The sequence below is a fragment of the Gymnoscopelus braueri genome (assembly GCF_963280865.1).
Source record: "Gymnoscopelus braueri genome assembly, chromosome: 20".
Classification (NCBI taxonomy): domain Eukaryota; kingdom Metazoa; phylum Chordata; class Actinopteri; order Myctophiformes; family Myctophidae; genus Gymnoscopelus; species Gymnoscopelus braueri.
Window position 1 is genome coordinate 28,695,697 of NC_137622.1, and position 22,012 is coordinate 28,717,708.

General features: G+C 41.5%; 1 protein-coding gene across 1 annotated transcript in view; it reads right to left on the reverse strand.

Moving 5' to 3' along the window:
* Positions 1-22,012, reverse strand: part of pcgf3 (polycomb group ring finger 3) — a 65,895-nt gene continuing 43,883 nt past the window's right edge. Inside the window, exons 5-10 of the mRNA XM_080417068.1 lie at positions 21,042-21,097; positions 19,910-20,017; positions 14,190-14,278; positions 9,197-9,334; positions 6,521-6,601; positions 1-5,379 (exon numbers count right to left, since the gene is read on the reverse strand). Coding sequence (XP_080273194.1) covers positions 5,332-5,379; positions 6,521-6,601; positions 9,197-9,334; positions 14,190-14,278; positions 19,910-20,017; positions 21,042-21,097 — 520 coding nt within the window. The 3' untranslated portion in view covers positions 1-5,331. The remainder of the gene's footprint in view (positions 5,380-6,520; positions 6,602-9,196; positions 9,335-14,189; positions 14,279-19,909; positions 20,018-21,041; positions 21,098-22,012) is intronic.

Below are 22,012 nucleotides of genomic sequence, written 5' to 3' on the forward strand. Positions count from 1 at the left end.
CAAATCAACTCTCAAATTCATAATTTAAGCCTTAACAGTTAAAGCATGACTCCGGTATGTATTCACCAAAGAAATAGGAGAAGGGGAAAAATATTTTTGAAGAGAAATGATACAAATTCATGAGCACAAGAGAGCAAAATCTCTTTAAAAATGCATCAACAAATAAGCTACTGCAGGAGTCATTATTTACAGCATAAATAAATAACAATAATACAAAATTGGACAGATTTACTGATGACATCTGCTATGGCTCATGAGGGCATGCCACTGTGAAGAGTTGGTGACTGTGGGCTGATTCCCAAAAATCACAAAGAAATGAATAGAATCAGCAGTCTCCGCAACTTTGATCACACATCAATGGGAAAAATGAGACTAACTGAAAGGGCTTTGGTGATAGTTACGGTGAGGAAAATTGAAAGCACAGTCCAAAGTATAACCTGACCAATGACTCAAATCGAGGGTGATACTTTGGATTGCCAGGCAATCAGTAAAATTGGATTTTACTGTGCTTTTTTTCTCTCTTTCTTTTTTGCAGGATGCTGTGGTGTGAGCCCCCCCAACACACATACAGTACTTTCAGACAGCATTTAAGCCAGTCTGGGTGTGTCTGACTGACCCAGCAGTCCGTCACAATTCACATTCACTCTACCTCATTCATTTTGACTGGCTGTGAGATTACTAAGCTTTACTGAGGACCTGGAAAGGAGGGAGTAGGAAGGGAGGCAAAGGAGGAGGAAAAAGAGGAGCTAAACAGCAAAAAAGAAGCTATCACATTCCCAGAACGGTAACATTACCACCAATAGCAAAGCCATTCTAAGTTCCTGGGAGTAGTTTTGCTGCCATCTTGATCGAGCAATAAAACAAATCTCGCTGCCTTCAGAGAATAGCCTTTCCAATACCTCACAGAGAAAATAGATAGTTTTCCTTGTCCTTCACAATATGTGCTCAGTCCACTTAAACCCTGTGCAACCACCTAGAACCAAAATTTCACATGGTTCACCAATTCCAACTCCTATCCGCCTGCCATGGATGTTAGTGGGAGATAACAAACGGGTCTGACAGGTGTTCCTAGGTCAAGTCAGTGAAAGCTAGGTGTACAAAGAGGCAAGGCTTTTTGACAGGAGCTGTAGTCTGCATCTGTGACTGGAAACCATATTTTAAGCCTCGACATCGAAACCCTGTCTGCAGCCAGGCAGAATCAGGGGCTTCCTATAAGCCTCTTACAGCTTCGGCTTGTCGAGCGTATCAGGCACTGATGTCTCAATGTCAGGCCTGATAAAAGCATGAACAATCGACCCATTCTCCTGAACCATAGGTGGAATATAAATTAGTCAGTGTTCGCTAATTATACACACACACACCACACACACACACACACACACACACACACACACACACACACACACACACACACACACACACTTTGCACTTACAATCAGAGGTTGTGTGAAAGTCTAGCATCCCTTTGGGGTGGTAGAGGAAAATGGGGATGGGGTTAACTATGGAAAACATTTGAACATCACCACCAACGGTCCCATTTCTGGACCCACCACTTTGCCAAGCCAATGAATTGCCGGCGAGGAGCCAGAATCCAGTATTGGGAATTGCAAACATTCTGCTGAAGGACGTTGCAGGTCAAATAGAGAAGCCTGGAATATAAGTGTGTCTTTGAGGAGGGGCATCGTGAATCGCACACACGATTTCTCTCCACCATTTTTTTCTTTTGGTTTTCAATTCAACCACACCACATCATGGTCTGTGCATTATTTGACATTCCCCCTGTTCTGCCTGCTGGAGCACGCATTCAATTTCTGGGAAAAACAAAGACAAACAAATCAAAAGCCTGCACTGTCTTAATCTATGCAGTAAAACAGCAAAAATGTAATTAACACACACGATTTATAGCATATGACCTCTAAAGAAAGAGGCCATGCTGAAGTCAAATGCTGTGCTGGTTCCCCCGAAAATGCAACATCTCCAATCTTTTCAAGAAGTTAAAGGTAAGACAGGTTAGCACCATAAAAGCACCATAGGTAGGGAGACAAAAAAAACAACCTTCAACCTTCACTGTGGCAAAGCCCCCCAAAAACAACATCCTGCCCCTTTTTCCTCATGCCCCGAGTTTGTTTTAGGAAATCACAGGGTTCTTGAACAGGACTCACAGAATACAAAACGGTTAAAGTGAAAGAAAATAAAAAATGGAGAAGAAAATAATGTACCCTTTGTTCCAATGGCAACCACTCTTACAACACAAAGCAGAATGCACTGCATAGAACAGAAGTATTTGCAGTTGATAATAATTTTTTCTTCTTTTTGTTTTCTTGATTATATGTGTGTAGTAGCACCTTTGGGGCATTATTCGGCTAAAATGCTTCAAGAAAAGATTGTGAACATGTGACGGCTTGTTATAGTAATGTATGCTTACATAGGAACTGAGAGGTGACAACACTTAAAATGACAAGGAATTTGGATGGCCTAAGCTAAGGTCAAAAGGCATGTTTAGGTAGATTTGGAGTGAGTGACAGAAAATGACTTAAAACACATAATTCAGATTTGGGCCAGTTAAAAATTGTAAATACTTATATTTTGTTCTACATGGATGTTGGTGGGTAACTTACTACACTGGACCACATAGTATCAGAAAAGATGTTTGCATGGTCACACACTTGTGACCATGATCCAGCAAACCCTGCCCATCATGCACTCCAAGTACAATAAAACACTAATAAAACCCAAAGGACCATTTGCAAATACAGACTGACCAAAATTAAATTAGTTTTGGTTGAGCTGTATGAAACGGGACTTTTAATATGCACAACATAGGACCTTCATTGCAGGGTTCCTACTTCTTAATTTAAAAATGATATTCCTTTTCAAAAGCTTTTGATTGGTGGAACAAAATTATTACGATGGCTGGGTCTATGACTGTCCAGGAGCCAAACATCCTTATAGCTGAAGATTATGCTTCATAATCAATATCATGAAAATAATGTAAAATTGTGGTTTACAAAATAAATTCAAATAAAAAGGCATCCATATGTATGTTAACTCAACAGCAAGCATTTTTCATACTTTTTGTGTGCAATTTCTTAACTTTTCATTATCTGGAGAGCTTCAAATCCCATATTTTTGAAGTTTTCTATACTTTGTCCCACCCTTTCAAAATCTGTGTAGGAACCCTGTATTTGGACATTGCATACGCCTTTTGTGTGTACATACAAGGAACAATGCAAAGGGTGAAAAAAAATAAACTAACTCTTAGAAGTCAAACTCTTATCGAGGATAAGTCAGTGAGGTAATGCTCCTTGAGGTCTGAAATGGCGTTCTGGGGTCCAGTTGTGAGTAAGATAAAACAAATCAGTGGTTTACACTGAACACTAAGGTGACCCATTAAGAATTAAGACTATTTTGTCCAACAACCCATTTGGTTGCACTGTGTCACACAATAAAAGACAGTATGCTGCTAAAGAACATTCTGCACCAAGATTAATACATACATTTATAAGCACCAAAATGACCAAACAGTAGTCATCGATTTTGTCAAAATGCTCAAAAGAAAGAATAAAGTATCCCTGTGTGGTACCTGAATTTGTGACTAATTCTCAAGACTTGTCAATCGGTGTCTTGAAAAAGCGAACCGTATTGTACACTTGCTCTTCAGCATTTATGGCAAGTGAGTTGCTGCCTTTCACGATTGAATTAAAATCCCCCTAGACTTTCGGAAAAGAAAAAAAAAAAGAACTATACAGTGTATACAGGTACACTAAGTCGAGATGTTTTTTAAAACATCCAAACCTTTTAAAAAGCCTGACTGGAGGAGATACATTCTATCAAAGGAGCATGATAACATCTGTTGCTGGGTGTACTATGCCCGTAGAGCTGTGAGCACACATGGGTGTGATTACTGGCTTAATGATGTACCAGGGCAGGTTGGTGCACTGTAAAAACTGGCTGAAGAAACTCAAGGACGGATATTAAGGACTGAAGGACTGGTGCAAATCTTAATTAGATTAAAATCAATATGCAAATAATGTTTCCTCTCTGCCCACAGTTGCTGCATATTGCATTGTACATCTCCCCATCATATTTTGGACACAAATGTTCTGTATAGCATAACCCATGAGATTCTGCTTGAATACTAAACAATCATAACAAAAATATATATATAATAATGGTAAACGATACTCCACGGAAGGCAGGTGAGATGAGCAACATGGGTGGGAAAGGTTTGAAGTGTTCTGCTTCCCTCAACTGTCATAACGTCTTATTATAATGCTGACATCGCAATGCAACATACTTAGGCTCCACATATATACCTATAAATGGCAGAGGATATGATATATTTGCTTTTGTGTCTTTCTCAGACAACATAAAGATGCATTTATACATTTTGATACCGATAGGGAGTCTGTCTTTAAAATCCTAATTATACTGTATCACCTCCATGACATACATGTAGTCAGACCTATAGATATTTAGCACTTCTGGGATCCATCTTTTTTAACAGTCTAAAGTCTCTCTCTCTTTCTTACTTTCTTCAATCTCTCGTAATGACATTTTATGTACAATATTGATAATATAGAACATAAATTACTACACATTTTTTTAGCCTATTCACAATCAACAATCATCAGGAAACCCAATAATAGCAACGGGGGAACAAAAACAGAACAAAACAAAAAAAAGATTAAGAAAAAAAAAACAGCACAGTTTGATGAACAGCTTAAAAAACAACATCTTGTTTTAGAACATATTATATACTTTCTGTGCTCCCAAAATGAGTTTTTAAAAAGTCTCCCCCCCAAAGATTTTTTTTTAGAATTGCTTATTAAAAAAAATATCCTTCCTCATTTCATCAGGAGGTTGGAGTCTGTCAAACTCTAAAAAGAATTAATGGAAAAAGAAAGATGGTCACATAACCCCCCCTCCCCCGACATCTTGTTCGCGTGTAAACAGAGCACCAGTAGTGTCTTGATTCCAAGGGTCTCTTCTGTACAAAAGTATAAATATATGCTTTCTCTCCATTTTGTGTTCTTTTTTTCACATATCTAGGATGTAGCGGACAAAAGAAAATGTTTTTTAGTTCCAAAAACCCACCAGTGTGTTGCAGTATCTGTGCTGGAGGTTGCTGTTTTGTTTGTTTCTTTGTGTGTGTGTGTGAGTGTACGCATGTCTTTGTCATTGCTGGCTTGTGTGGACTTTTGCGGTGAGTGTTTGCTTGGTGTTGGCTGGTTGGTTGGGTTGATCGTCTCTGCATAAATTAGAAAAGGGTTTCTGCACGGTCCACAGAGCAACAGGGCCACTAAACCAACCATCGCCTGTCCGTTCATACTACAGCAGATCCATCTTCGGTCTGTAGTGGAGCAGGAGGGGAGATTTCTGAAACAAGATACCAAACAGGAACTCAATGCAAGACTCAACGATGGTCTTGGAGAATGAGACTTTTATCAAATTAACAACAGTCTTGGATTACAGAGAATAAAAACCAGCAGTACTCTGTATCACCAAGACGTGCGTTCACCAATGCTGGGACGATAGTGAAACAAGAGGAAGAATTTCTACAATGAAAAGCAAAAACTGTAAGGGCACAGCTAACAGATGCAAATGAAAAACTACACTATGTCACTTCTTTTAAATGAATAGAATGTTGTGACCAATCTGTACGTTAATACAATATAAGTGAAGTGGTTGTATTTGGTCTCCCAGCTCTTCTATTGAGAAATGTGTATTGTGTATTGGTAGGGCCACTACTGGTTGACAAGTTGTACTACCTAAATGTAATTTTTTTTGTTTACCCCCTGTGTAAGAAGGTGTGCTCTATTAGATCAGTGGTTAAAAAAATGTCAATAGTTGTGCGGGGGACCGCGGTTTAAATCTCGGGTAGAACAAGGAAAGTTACACGGTGACATTTAAGTCAAAATTCTTAATGTCACTCGCACACCAGCTTACATTCCTACACTACCAGCACCACACGCAAAGTCTTATACACGCTGAAATCACAAAGTGATCTATGTCTGGATGTAGAGACAAAATCAGGGTACGCATTATTCTTATTTTGGTGTCAATCAATCATAAATTGATTGAGAAGTATATACTCACGTTAAAGAAAGGGGGTAAAAATCAATTATCTTGGAATTTGTTTGACCACACTGGACAGTACAGTGGAATGAGAGGAAACGGGTGACATGCAACACAAATTATGAGCCATATTAATCACTTAAACCCCAGCATCCGTATACTGGGGAAAACTTTCACAGGAAATAGCAGTCAAGGACTCTGACCAACCAAGTATAGGGTTTAAGTGGTTAACATAAGTCTTCACATTGTGGGCCCTTAAAAGCCCAAGCTACCAGGTAGCTCCTGGTGGCACCACTTTTATGTCATACCCAAAATAGGGCCACAGGTTGAAAGTGGTTGAACTGGCTCAATAATGTTATTCCCTCTCCTTTCCAATTGGCCCCACCCGGTGCCCCCTCGTGGGCTCCAACTTAAAAAAACTGTGTCCAACAGTATAAGTTACCTTAAATCTCCATCTCGTCACAACGACAAATTTCAAAGTGTGGTCCTTTCCTAGGATTTCCTCGTTGCATAAAATGTCCAGCTGTGAAGAGAAGACGGTTGGGATGATGATTTTAAAGCAGCTTATTTGAAGGGGGTTTCAGCTGTATGAGAGAGGAAAAAGAAACCCTCCTGTTCCTCTGTGAGGTTTGATGAATAACAGCGTTAAATAGTGGTTCTCAAATTGTTTCACACTGGGACACAAGTAGTTACAGTGACACAAGCTCTGTGCAAATGGGTTCTCTTGTTTGACCCCCCCCCCCCCCTCTTCTTTCTATGGATATAACGTTGCGATGGGAACGATGTACGAAAGCAAATTTCACCCACTTTTTTACTTTGTAAACCTGTGATGTGACAATAAACCTGATTCTGATAGGAATCGATGTCATGAGTGGTTGGAGGTGCAAGCAAGGGTGGTTCTTGTGCATGGATTTGGCTAATTGTCATGGCTCAGGTGCTTGAAAAATGATTATCTAGACATAGTGTCTTCATTCTTCACAATATGGTGGTTGCTGTGCACTGTGTGCAGGTTCCTGCACTACAATACTTAACCATAGTTTTTCGCTGGGACTGAAAAATATTTGTGTGAGATCCGTCTCACAAAAGCAATGCTACTATGTATGCAGTGGTGGATTTGCCCCAAATACCTGTATGTGTGTCTCAAAGAATAAAGTTGAGACCCAGTATAGACAAAGCAAATGACGCAATATGCCAGTGTTATAGCTACAATACGGTTATTTTAATGAATGAAAAGTTATTTGAACTAGTCTGTATGGTAGAGTATGCTAATACATTATAAAGAGCACATCTGCAGTGGATGGTGGTGGTCTCCCTAATCTTCCATTGAGAAATGTTTACTCTGGGGTCGGGTAGGACACCTACAATACTGGTCGACAATGTCAATAAAGTTATTTGAAGCAGACAGCGCATCGGATTGGACACTAGATGCAAGCCCCAATTTGTATTGAATCGGGAGGAGACAATTTACAGATTGTCGCTTTAAAAATTGAGCTCGGTCTACGAGAGCTAAACATTTTCAATGCCACACTCATTTGTTATCCTGGTCCTTTAGCTCTGATCCACATGGATTTACAATGAGCATGGAAGAGCTCAATGTCTGGCACAAGGTCACCTGGCTGTTGAGCAACACTGGCTTTCGCAAGGATTAAATGATAGGGACTGAGAGAGACAGGCAGAGACGGACAGAGGGGAAAACATCCACAGCAGCACCTGCTGGTGAGTTGTGGTCACAGCACCCAGCCTCTCAGAACTGACAGCACTGAGTAGTCAAGGGTTGTATGATCAGGAAGGCAAAAAAACAACAAGAAAATAGCCTGTAGATGGTACTCTCCCATTACATGATTACCATCATCTTGATATAATACCCCTTTATAAGGATTCAGTCTCTCACCCATTGTAATGACTAGCACTGAGACCAAGGAGACCCAAAGACCAAGGAGATATGATTTTTCGAAGATCTAGACTCCTATCCACTTCCTTGTTAACTTAAAAATTCTGTATCTCGGCTCCTGAGTACTTTTAGTTTTTTCAATGAAAAATCTCTGGCAGAGAAAGCAAAAAATCTGAAATAACTCTGGCAGTCAATCGGTTAAGTAAAGGTAGGGTAAGTGATATTTTTTGGTTAAAACAAAAAGTATTTTGTTAAAAAGTTAAAGCACTATATTCTGATAGTAATCATTGCTATAGAGTTTTTGTTCAGTAACAGGAGTCTCCCCGTCTCTCCAGCTCTCTAATAAACAGAAAATACATTTTCCGGTAGGTGTCAAAATCTCAGCCAATCAGGAGAAAGTACCCATTTTTAAGATTTTAATAGTGTTCCAGTTCCAATTTTGTCTGCTCATTTCTTAGTGTCATCACTTCCAATTTCACTTGTTTAATCTATATCCTGATTGAGTTCTCTATCTTGTTTGGATAAAATCGGAAATTAAACTGAAACTGAAACGAAAATGCATTTTCTGTTTTATAAAGAGCTGGAGAGACAAGGAGACTCCTTAGACACTCTATAGCAATGAGTACTATCAGAATATAGAGCTATTTAACACTTATTTTAACCAAAGAAAATCACTTACCCTACCTTTAAGTCATGTCTGCATCATGTGTCGATATGCAGTGCTCAATCTCATGTCACATGAGACCAATGCTACCAAGACAAACTCCTAAACTTGTCAAATTAAGTCATTCTGAGTCACCTGAAATTCGTCATTCCGCATTTCAAACCCAGAGGGGGTCCTATCCGTGAAAATAGGTTCTACTTTCACGCAGCAATCATTTCCGAAGATTGCATTCCTTTTCTTTGTCTCTCTTTCTAGCTTTTGACTTAATCTGTTAAGCCGGTGCCTCATGAATGCGCAGCTTCTGTCAGCCTGGCCGAGATCACAAGTGTCTGTACGAATGGCAGCAGGGAGAAAATGGCACCACATTCTTTGACAAAGCAGCACGTTGCAAAGCCTCACTGTCGGTAACAGAATTCAGTGTTTATTGGGAGCAGACGACTATGATGAAGACCACCCACTCATCTTCGTGACAGATGGCAAAAATGAGAGAGTGAGATAAAATAGAACAACTAATGATTAGTCACGCTGCCTCAACCACAGACTACAATGGCTTTGATCTATACCTCGTTAAACGATGTCAGGTTGAGCTTTTTGGCGATGAACTTCTTGAGGTGGAGGACGGTGGCCTGTGCCGAGCAGCGGATCCACTTGCGTTTCAGTCCCCGGAGTTTACTGCTGTTGCACTCCAAACAGATACTGACCTGTTGGGAGGAAAACACACACGCACAAATTGCAGAAGGTGAATATCATTTTGTGTCTAACATTCACCTTGGAAACAGTCTTAACCACTTACAATGTGCTATTTCTAAGTGTCAAAGTAAAGGATAGGAGGCTTTAATGTTGAATGCATGGTGCCATCAACACCCTGGCAATTGATGGGAATACAGTAGCAGCTATTGTCAAAGCCTCCCGGGATGCATTTAATGCAGCATTTTCAAATCAATTCTTCTTCAATATTCCTCCTAATATATTAATCTAGATATGCACCAACAGTGCAGAAAATGCTTTGTGTGAATGAATGATAACCACATATTTTCAAGCGTTCCAGAACTCAGTTGTACCAAAAGGACAGCCCAAACCTTATTCATTCCCAAAGGACTGCTATTTGCCCTACCAAAAGCCAATCTCCCACTGAGAACAAAACAACAAAACACATTCTGCTGTGCCGTAACATGCAGTGCAGCTCTTACTGAGCCTCTGGCTGTATTGTTATGCTCGCCATTGTCATTGCACGCAGAGGGTACAGCTCGCTTCACGCTCTTGTTTATCCCCAAGAGTATATGATCTTGGCAGGCCATAGTTGCAGGAGACAGAACGCATTATGGGCTTTCAGGCTTCTTGCAGCCTGACCACCCCCCCGAGAGATGGTCACCCAGGTAAAGTGGCTCATCACTGTGTTTTGGAGGGACATTTGGAGACTCAGGAGATTAGAACGTGATGAAGGGGGGAGGTTGAGCAGAAAGTGAAAAGCGATTACTTTAACAAAAACAATTGTTTTATTCTGCTATCATACAAACACCAACAGCGCCAAATGGTCTCCCCTTTCCTTCCCCGCCCACCTGCCAGTAAGCAAAGTGTAGCGCTATCAAATATAAAGCCCACTTCCACCCCACCATGTTGGTGTACTGTGGGGGCTGTGGAAATGATGGGGTAGGGCTCATAATGTGAAATTAAAGCCAGGGTGGCGAGCGGTGTGAGCTCACAGCATTTCAGCAGCTCACTTTGGGGTATTTCCATTACGCTACATTACATTAGTAGGATCATTACGCAGTAGTACTCTCATAGTGCTCAGAGATTTGACTGATGCAACAGCACTGCCTTTTTCTCCCAATTTGGTCATCATTTAGTGTAGAGCGAAAACAAGAGGGGGCCTAGTAGTAGTAGTACGAGCATGGATCTCGGTGACCGCCACAAGGTTCCTGCACTACCAACAGTCCTTCTCTCACACATGCAGTCTATCCACAACAAGTTAGATGAACTGAATGTATAGGTCAAAGGCGAAGGGAAGGAACCCGGTCTTCTTGCTTTTACAGAAACTTGGCTCAGCGGATCGGACCCGGATGACCTATGATGACCTTTTAATAACTGGGTTTGGTAGCCCATTTTTACTGGACTGGACAGCCACTATTACCAATAAGCAACGTGGAGGGGGCATTTGCCTCTACGTCAAACATGGGTACTGCAACACCACTGTGGTCCCGGAGAGGATATGTACCCCAGACATTGAACTGTGGACAGTCTTACCCCGCCCTTACTATTTGTCTTGTGAATTTCAGCTTTTCTATGAGATTATTATATAGTATGTACAGTATATGAGCAAATGCATCCACTGATGCACAGATGATTACTAATGTAATGCATAGGCTAGACTCAGTTTGGCGGGATGGCACAAACGTTTTAAGCCAAATAAACAAGACTTTGAGTATGAGACTTGTGCCACCACACACACACACCAAAAGAAAAACACCTCAGTGGGTGGTGCTTACACATCCTTGCTCATGCCTGCCCTCCTTCGGTGCATCCTACCACCGGAGGACCTCGACCATAACATATTAAAAACTAGGAATTAATCAGTAATTTCAGACAGAATAGTAGTAAACCAATAGCCAGCCTTATACAGTACATAGAGGATATTAAAATTGTTGACACACAGTGTTAAGTATGTAGGAGCAGCTTTCAACTGAACATTTTATGTAAACACAGAGTTGGTTGTCAAGCATGGACAACAAAGAATTCACTTATTGCCGAAGCTTAACTCTTTGTGTCCGTGAGACTGTTTTATGTCATTTTTATTAAAACATTCATTGACAGTACTAACCTAATGTATTTACTGGTTTAATGGGTTGTCTGTGAAGGACAAAGCCTAAGACTAAATTGTATTGTTGAAGTCTCTCCCGGCCCAGCCCAGAAAGCAAAAGGGAATTATTAGCCAACCTGACCATGTTCTGTCGAGTAAATTCACTGTAATGGCCTCAGGTCAGTTATAATATGCCTCTTAGGAGAACAAACTGCTACACTAAGTACTTCAATCCTTCCACTATCAGGCTATTAAACACTGACAGTAGGCAAAGTCATTTAAAAGAATTCTTACATCCCCTAAAACAATATATACTGTATATATATATATTTTTATCAGTAAAGACTTCCTAAAACAAAGCCTAAGCAGTCTACCAGCCCCTTTTGTTTTGGACAGACAACAAACAGTGGGACGTTTCAGACGGGGATGGTGTACAGACGGACACCACGGGAGGGCGGCTATGGCAGGGATTGATCCTTGGCTTTACGGGGGAGCGTCTTAACCACCGAACCATGGCCTCTGTCTCTGTCCTCACTTTATCCCTCTATTATAGCATTTCAATCCCATTGCACCACCACCACCCCTCTCTGCATCTTTCTAGCGGCCTTCACTTCATCTCCTCTGTCCTTCAATAACACTGTTCTTCTCTCTTTTCTGGCATCTCCAGACATCCTTATTCCTTATTTCTTTGTCACCCTCAATTTCCACATTTCTGTTCTGCATGTGATGGTTCTCTCAATCTGGAGACCGGCTCTAGATGACATCTAGGCCTACTCACCAGCCAAGAGCTGGTGAGTAGGCCTAGATGTCATCAGCGAAGGGTTCACTCCCAATTCTTCCGAATCTCTCACTTTAATCCCTTGCCTCGTTGTGCCTCTACCTTTTCCATTCTATTACCCCCACCCCCCCCATGACATTTGACAGCCAATTCCCCCGATTTTTCCTGTATTCTGCTCACACACCGACTCTGCAGTCGTTAGCCATTCTGGGTGCGTTCAGCACCATGGCTGAATGTCAAAGCGGCACAACCATCACCCCCCGCAATGCCTCACTGCAGCCTCCAGCCATTCTGGGTGAGTTCAGCACCACGGTTGAATGTCAAAACGGCACACCCTTCGCCCCCCTGCAGTCCCTCACTGCAGCACCCCCTCCTCTGCCTGCCTAGAACTAAAGTGTCCAAGTGTAGTAAGGTGCTGACTGGCGTGTTGTGACAATGATTTTAGCTGGCGTCTCCAGACATCGAAGTCCTGCGATGGTAAAAAGAATTTCTCTGCTTGGCTCCGTTTCTGAATATGACTCAAAGTGTTTGTGATTGTGACTGTGCGTGGCGATAATAAGCCCACTCGCCCTGCATTATTGATATCATTTTGCAGTGCGAGAATGTGCCGGAATACTAATGAAATCAAGAAAAGCCCATCTGCATTTTAAAACGTATTAGCTATATGGCTGCCGTGGTGACAGCCAGGGGTGTGTGTGTGTGCGGCAATCATACAGCCATGGCACACAGGAGACCGTAAGCTGATGATTTTTATTCAAGAGACCTCATTAAATATCACAAAAGCACCTTCGTAAAATGCAATTTGCCAACTATTATGCCTAAGAATATGTTTTTTTATAAATCCATTACTTTAACCACAAGGATTTAAAGGTATTTCTGCTTAAAATGTATTGATGAGTAAAGTGATGAATAACAGAAAAGAGAGGGTAATGAGGGGGAATGACACAGCTGATGTTTCCAGCAGGTCTATGTGAATTGGTTGAATTGTGTGGTATCCCCAAATATAACTTTATCCAATTAGCTGGTCAGAGATCTTGCTAATCAACAACACTGCTCGTGCTCATCTCCACTACCTGTGTGCACCTGACATTTTTTCGGTAAAGAACCCAGTCTTAACAGCCATATATGCTCCTACTTGTTCTGGGATCATATGCAACCAGAGCATTCCCCTGGCCTATATGGTCTCCTTCTTAGCATTCACACTAATGCACTGTCGTAGTCTGTCTCAATACAGAAAAGAATAATAATACAGTAAGCCGCTTAAAAAGGTGCGGTTGTTTTTGTGTTGTTATTGTCTTATATGATCCTTGCATTGATGCATTATGTTTTATTATTTAAGGGAAAATATTAAAGGACCACTTCACCCGTTTTCAACCTATCTTCATATAATTGGTCCTCACTAATGCTCATTATAAGATGACACTTATTCTCTTCTTTTTCTCAGAGAACAGGAGGTCCATCTATAGGATGATCTTTCATACAAAAAAGGCAGAAGCCTCTGGCTTGCCCATACGCAGAGTGCTTTGCCTGGAGGTGGTCCACAGGGCCACCGTGACTCAGCGACACCTGACTTCGTATTTTGATGTAAAAAAAAAAACAATTCATTGAAACAATTTAATTTAGAGTAATAAATATTCACCACCGCCGCTACAACTGCATCATAGGGGAAACACTATGTTTCTCATGTCTAACCCAATGGAAATATTGCGGGATTCTGCGGGACTAAAACGTCACATTTTGTATGCAGGCGGGGAGCGGTCGGTCAGAAATTAACTGTGGGTGCCTGGGTGGTCAGAAATGAAACCATCGCAGGGGCAGGCGGGAATGGTCAGACATCCAGTAGGAGTGGGCGGGAGAAGGACTAAGGACACAGTCCTGTGCAGGGGTCCTAGTGTGGTTGTATTTTCATGAAACAGCAGAGAGGAAATGACAAGTGGCCATGCAAAGATTACTTCCTGCCTGACGGGAGATGAAGTCGTACCTGTTCATCACTACGGTGATAGTCGTTGCCCTCTTCAGGTTTCTCTTCCCCCGTGTCCTTACTCGCTGGATCTTCTGATTTTGCATCGCCTGTTTGGAAAGAGGAGAAGGTTGTAAGTACCGTAGAAAGGTTGGTATTATTCATTTATTCATCCACATCTTTGATCCAAAAGGCTGTAATCCATAAAAAAAAAAACACACACAAATACACGCGCACAATTTATATTTATTAATTTATTTACCCATCAAGTGAATATTGGGCTTCATTGGAATAACATCGTAATGCCTCAATTTACTATTCAACTTCTGGAATATTAGTAATGACCTGTGTGCAATTACCACTGTCAATACAATGAGTGCCATCCACATGACTCCCCTCTAACACTCATTAATCCATTCAATCCGGGAATGCATCCGTGTCATTTTAGATTCCTTTAGCTATTCAAAAATAGCATATCTGCTTTTTTTTTTGGGGGGGGGGGGTGAAATGTGTGCACATCTTTGAATATATATATATACATTTTTAACTCAAATCTTTGCTTCTGGGGGTCCCTGGAACAAAAAAAATTGAGATGGGGAGGAGGGGGGGGGGGGGGGTCCGTGGACAAATACATATAATTTTGGGGGTCCTTGACATGAAAAAAGTTTGAGAACCACTGATATAAAAAAAAACGTTCGAAATTTTCGCTTTAAAAAATACATGCATTCAAAGATTTGCACAAATAAAAATAAAAAAATAAGATCTACAAGCTTGTAGCGCGGCGGCACTTGGTGCCGCACTATGAGCTTGTAGATCTGCTATTTTTGAATAGCCCAAAGTATAAAATAATGGTTAAAGCTATAAAAAATCTAAAATAATACAGTATGCGTTCCCGGATTGAATGGGTTAAGTCTAGTGGCTTGAGCTCCATTGACTGCCACAGTGGCTCGCCGATCGCCGAGGCACAAAACAATACTCACCAGGGTGCCTGGGAAAATGGCCACATGGATTCCCTTTAGTATGTAAAAGACTGTAACCTGCTCAACCAGGCCATCTGGCTCTCACAGGAAACCCATTTATGAGGTAATTGGGTGTCTCGGGCGAATCTTTTGTATCAGTGGTTCTCAAATATTTGCATGTCAAGGACCCCCAAATTGTTATGTATTTGGCCACGGACCCCCCATTTCAAAACATGTTTTGCCATAAAAGAAACCTATTAAAAACCTTTACGAATATTTTTAAACAGCAGATCGACAAGCTCACAACGTGTCACAAAGTGGCGCACCGTCCGTGACGCTTGTCAATCTGCAATTTTCAAATAACTTCAGTATTTAATAGGGTTAAAGTGGGTAAACTGATAATTATTTTTTATGCTATATTGACACATTTTGCTGGGGAGCAGTGGGGACCCCTTGGAACCCCCTGAAGGACCCCTGGGGGTCCCTGGACCACACTTTGAGAAACACAATTTTATATCTGCTGCTCCCGACTCTTATCAAGCCAGGGGGAGCTGGACATCGAACCGGATACATTCCGATTCCCAAGTGAAAATCTCCTGAGCTCTACCTCCTGAGCCACTGCTGCTGTGTAATGTGTTCCTTGTTAGCACTATAGCAGCTGCACCCTGAGCTGTAACTGTCAGATAGCTTTTAAGCAGAGATCTGAAAGTGTTTGGAAATTAATCCTCGTTTTTTCTTTTTTTAAGATAAAAAATATAACCACGATTTCTGGCTTGGTTTTTAGTCTTCAAAGACAGGGAGTCAAGGTGAGAATTAACTTCCGAGCTTTCTTCCTTGGCATCAGGTAAAAAAGTATCAATCCTCTTAGGGCGGGTGTTGGTAAACTGATCCAATGCATTTACTGCAATCTATCCATCCATCCATTCATTTTTCAATCCTTCCTTCCCTGACCATTAAGCAATTTCACAAGGCGCAATGAGGGACAGGGCCAGAATGAACTCCAGAGTAAGCCCTCTGATTGCTGATAAGAGATGGCGCACTGATTGTGACTCAACCTTCAATCAAACCCGAAGAGTCTCATCGACTCCAAATAGACGCACAAGCCCTAAAGTCTGTTTCAAGCAGTGCTATTTGGAAATGGGATGATTGCTCTTCAATGCAGACTTGAAACATGGCCATGACTGTCTGTTGTAGAGGTATGTGGTTTGTCAGTCCCTCTGTTTCAGCATGTTTGTCAGTCCCTTTGTTTCAGCATGTCTAAATGTGTGATAATTCATAAGTTGGTTAAGTATTTCTCTCCTCACTCAGTCATACACAAAGACACAAATATACCAAATGTGAAAGCTTGTATTGTATGACAGAGAGGGTAAACAAGCGTGACCTCTTTTTGAAGAAACAGCATCGGGTAATAGGATGATTGCTTGTGCATGGTGAATTTAAACACTATTATTCCAGGCTTGTGGAGGTTTGGTTTCCTTGATCATTTTGGTCCAGCAACCATGTCCTATATAGTTTACCGTTTGGTGATGGAGAATCAATTATAGGTTTGGTTCAAGTCATTTTATCACACAGATCCGTCTGGGCCGCACGCACACACACACAAAGCCCAGCATAATGGTATTTTCAAGTGGGACTAGACAAAGAATAACAGAGTAAACATCTTTGGTCACAGTCTGAGGAGCAATACCTTGTAACAATATTACTTTCATCTGGGCATTGAAGAAAGTCAGTGTCACATGACTTCTAAGTACAAATTGGATGAATATAATATGTTCATTCAAGTTTGAGTTGAGCGGAACTGTGTTTGAACTGAAGAAGGTAATTCTGCATACCAATCAGAAGGAGTGAGAAGCTTACGTTACTGAAAACTACAAATCTCCTTGTCAAAGCAACAGCAATAAGAATATTTTACACCCCGATAAATAATCATAAAAAATGATTTGAGTGACGATTTTCTTATGGTAAATGTCGCAGCCAGTTAGTTCACACAACATTTAGAACCAAAGTAAGTGTCCAACAACAACATTCTGCAGTTCACCATTGGATTCCCACACCTCCAAATGGATTGGAATTTAAACACAAACAAAGACTTGCTGGAAATACACAGATTTGCTTCAGAACGATATTCAAAGTAAGTCTCTAGTCTACACCAAAATACTATGGTGGAGACTTTGACCTTTGAGAGATGTGTGCACTATGTTTTCATGCAAACATTCTTTCAAGGTGCCAAGCTTTATCTTGTATCACATTTTTACTCATGCAGTATAATTAAATTAAATCAATACAAATGTTTTTGTTCCTGTAACTAAAATCTATTAGAGGAATATTATTATCGTGTAAAAGAGGTCAGCCTTATGGAAAATAATTGGCTATTATAGTCTCTTTTAGAGTGCTTTCACATTGCACAGAATATGGGGAAGAACCATGTATGGTAAGTGACTTGTGAATCCCTTATTGGATTTTTCCAGCCATGCACAAACAAGCAACTGCACAATGACATTCTGAAGTAGCTCTATATTAAAATTGAAAAGTAAACAAGCTTCACTGTGTGTGTGTGTGTGTGTGTGTGTGTGTGTGTGTGTGTGTGTGTGTGTGTGTGTGTGTGTGTGTGTGTGTGTGTGTGTTGCGATGACGAGAGAGAGAGCAGACCCATTCTTTTGAGCTTAGCTCTTAGGAAATCAGAGAGCACTTACTGCGGCTATGCTGCTAGCTACGTACTATGTATGTCAATGGGCATTCTTTGTTTTCCCTTAAGTAAGGCTTTAAGTTGTCAATCATTCAGACAGAAAGCAGGCCCAAAAGAAACAAGATGTGAAGTTAATGACATTGTTTATATAAAAACTAAACAGATTCACATCATCATAACACTCGTAGTAACTTGTCTGCTTATCAGAGTTCCGTCAAGGATGCTAGAAGTTTTTACTTCTCTAATAGGCCCTGTGTATAACTGTAGTCCCAGGTTTCCAGATACCCGTTTCCTGTTCCGGTTAAAGGAGAATTCCGGACATTTTAAGTGTTATCTTTGATGTGTCGATACTCACTCACCGAGGTATGAAGTGGCGATGTGTTTTTCCAGCGATCCCCCTGTCTGTGAGTCTGGTCGACCCCCACCATTGGAATAGTGGGAGGCGCGTGGCTCAGTGAAAATCGCCTAATTCCACAGCTCCAAACTTCTCACGAGCTGGCGTTCATGGTCAGCGACGTGAATGTTTTCCTCTCGCGTGAACTCGCGAGATTTCCCGTCCTCGGCTCACTGCGCTCCTCGGGAAATCTCGCGAGACGCGAGATTTCACGCGAGAGGAAAACATTCACGTCGCTGACCATGAACGCCAGCTCGTGAGTGATAAACAGTGCATGTGAAAGTATCAGGAGACACCATGAGGAGGATTTGTGGAAAAAAAAAGAAGTTTGGAGCTGTGGAATTAGGCGATTTTCACTGAGCCACGCGCCTCCCACTATTCCAATGGTGGGGGTCGACCAGACTCACAGACAGGGGGATCGCTGGAAAAACGCATCGCCACTTCATACCTCGGTGAGTGAGTATCGACACATCAAAGATAACACTTAAAATGTCCGGAATTCTCCTTTAATTTTACCATATCTTCATTTGATTGCCTCGGCAGCAGATTTGTATGTGAAACACATGTAAAGGTGTCATTTGTCTTTCCTGCTCAAATCTGCTGCTGAGCCAATCAAACAAAGCTATGGGACACTGAACCAGAACAGGAAATGGGTATGCCACCTTCTGGAAACTTGGGATTACAGTTATGGACAGAGCTTATTCTTCGATTGTTTCTCAGTGTCACAACCTCAGGGTTCTTTTCAGACCATTAATTTATCAGCCCAATGCTTATTCAGCCATTAGAAACATCTGAAAAGTAGGAAGAGTTTCTCCTCATTTTACAAATAAAATAGGTGATTAGGCTGATGATTTCCCCTGAGCCCAGAGACCTTAAACTCGATGTTGTTCTGTACTCCCTCTGTTGTGCTAACCCATTTTGAGAATATTTCTATGATGACCCTGGAAGAAACAATATCACGTACCATGAAATCTTCTTCCTGTCCAATGGACATTATGCCCACTAGATTCCTGAAGGAGCTATTGGTCCAAATATTCTAAAACATTCTCTAATAATAATAAATTGTTGTTTCCGTCCAACATTAAATAGGCTTTGGTTCAACCAATGTTAAAAAACAAAATCTGTCAGTAAACAATGTCATTTCCCTTCACCTTTTGAACTCAGTCGTAATCACATATCCAGGTTTCATTTTCTGTGGGGGTTTAAATTGTCGCGCGTGTGTGTGTGTATTTGTGCGAGGGTGCATGCAGAAGCAGGGTAATGCAGCTCAGACCCTGTGCCGCCTGCCGGTGACAAGGCGATGGGACAGTGGGACAAGACCGGTTCCACTTCCATTTGTGCCTTAATTGGGGGTGGTAAGTGGGTGATTAGGCCTGCCAGTGTGACAGTCCTCTAGGTGCACATTTACAGCAGCCCCAGGCAGCCATCAGGGGTTGGAGGCACACAGTCAGACTGAGACTCTAGACTGGCAAAATTGACTGTTGCTTAACCACTTCCAACCTGGTGTCCGGACTTTGTCAATATAGAAATATAAAAAAATAGCTGCTCTACGAGCTCACAACATTGCGACGTGTTGTGAGCCTGTTGATCGGCTATTTTCGGTGTGGGAAACCGTCATACCACTTAAGTGTAAATTAAGCACAACTGCGGCACAAACACTGCCGTGTGAGTTCATTAACGACATGCGTGGGGCAGATCGTACCGTTGCGTTGGTCTAGGTGGCTCTTCATGTTACACAGCTCTCCCTTGATGTCTCCGGGCACTTCCATCCCTAGCTTCTGGTAGAAGTCCCTCTGCTTCTTCATCTCCGCTGAGAGAGAGAAAGATGGGGGGGCAGAGAGAGCGAGAGAGGGAGAGAGAGAGAGAGAGAGATGGGGAGGGAGGGAGAGAGTTGGTCAGAGACAGACTCAGGGGAGAACAAAGAGTGATTTATACTTATGTGCACTGGTGTTGCGCACCAAAAATTGCCGATCTACAATCTCACAACACGTCTCAGCATGACGGTGTGAGCTTGTGCCCTGTGAGCTTGTAGATATGCCATTTTCAGTGTGCGACACGGCGTGCAACCAAGAATAAACCAGGCATTACAATGTTGGGTTTGTTCCCAGTGATTGCACACACACACTGGGCTTTTTAACATTTAACCCATTCAATCCGGGAACGTATCTGTGTCGTTTTAGATTTGAGCTATAACCATTATTTTATACTTTGGCTATTCAAAAAATAGCAGATCTACAAGCTCATAGTGTGGCACCGAGTGCCGCGCTACGAGCTTGTAGATCTGCTATTTTTTTTAAATCTTGAACATTTGTGCAAATCTATGAATACATATATTTTTTTTTAAACATTTTTAACTCAAATCTTTGCTTCTGGAGGTCCCTGGAACAAAATATTTTACAAACATTCGCTTTAAAAAATATATATTCAAAAATTTGCACACATTTTCACAAAAAAAAAAAAATCTGATCTACAATCTCATAGCGCTCTGCGTTATGAGCTTGTATATCTGCTATTTTTGAATAGCCAAAGACATCGAAAATGACAGATGCGTTCCCGGATTGGAATGGGTTAATGCTGTGAATGTCTACGTGCATGAACGTGTGTGAACATACTTTTTTCTCATTAGATTGTAGATCAAGCCCATGCACCCATGAAATGTATTCATAAACTTTTCATGCAGAGCTCCATTAGACATTAGAATTTTGTAAAGGAAAAGAAAACGGAAATAGAATAAAACAAGACAATGGTCAGAAAGTAGTAATGGAAAAGCTTTGTCGAGACAAACAAGGCTATGGTTTGAAGATTACCAAATCAAGATCTTACTGGTAACTTACCCTCTTGAAGTCCCGGTACCAACTTGTAGACAATGTCTTGCATCGTCCGATCATGGCTAAAAGAAATGTAATAAAAATAATTCCTTATTAGTTTAGATTAGAAAAAAGGACTTTACTGTCCACATGTGCAGATTAAATAAGACAGATAATACAATCAAATAACATCTGCAAGACAACAACATAGCAGTAATAGGCCTTCAGGTGATTAATTCTAACCCGACTCTGCCAGATGGGGCGGTATTGAGTTCACAACTTCTCAATACAGCCTCCATCTGGAATCGCTCAGACACCGACCCGCGCCGCCGCCCAGTCGAACCAATCAGCGGCAGCTACAGGCGGGATCTTGGCGAGACCGGGTGTGACGTCATCGGGAAGCGCCTATTGCATTGTAGTTCTTTCACTATTCATCGTGGCCGCTACCACGAACAACAGCACTACAAGCTGCGCAGCTACTATACGTCATGTAGACACGTCGATATGATTGGTTGGCGTTAGCACGCCCAGACGGTGATACGGCAGACGGTCCCATCCAATCACCTGCCAAGTAGCTTGAAAAAAGGGACCGCCGTCTTGCAGCGGTTGGGCTACCGAGATACCAGATGGAAGTAGGTTGTGAAACAAGTGTGAAGCAAGCTTCTTCCATCTGGTCAGGTTAGAATAATTCAGGCAGAGGTTATTAGCACTGAATTTAGTATACCATTGCAAAAGAAAGAAGAAGAATTAAATAACCCATAAATGTGACTTAATGCCCAAAAGAAACCAGATACAAATCTGTCTAGTAGGTATATTATCCTCAAAAATACAATTAAAGAGTATTTGTAGTGATCCTGTAGGGGACCAATCCAATTATCAGCAGGGTTCTGCTCCAAATGAACACACAGGGAACAATTTGGGGTTCAGGGTCTTAATCATGGACACCTTAAAGCTTGGGATCGAACCGGGGACCTTCTCCATTCGCAGACAGCCGCTGT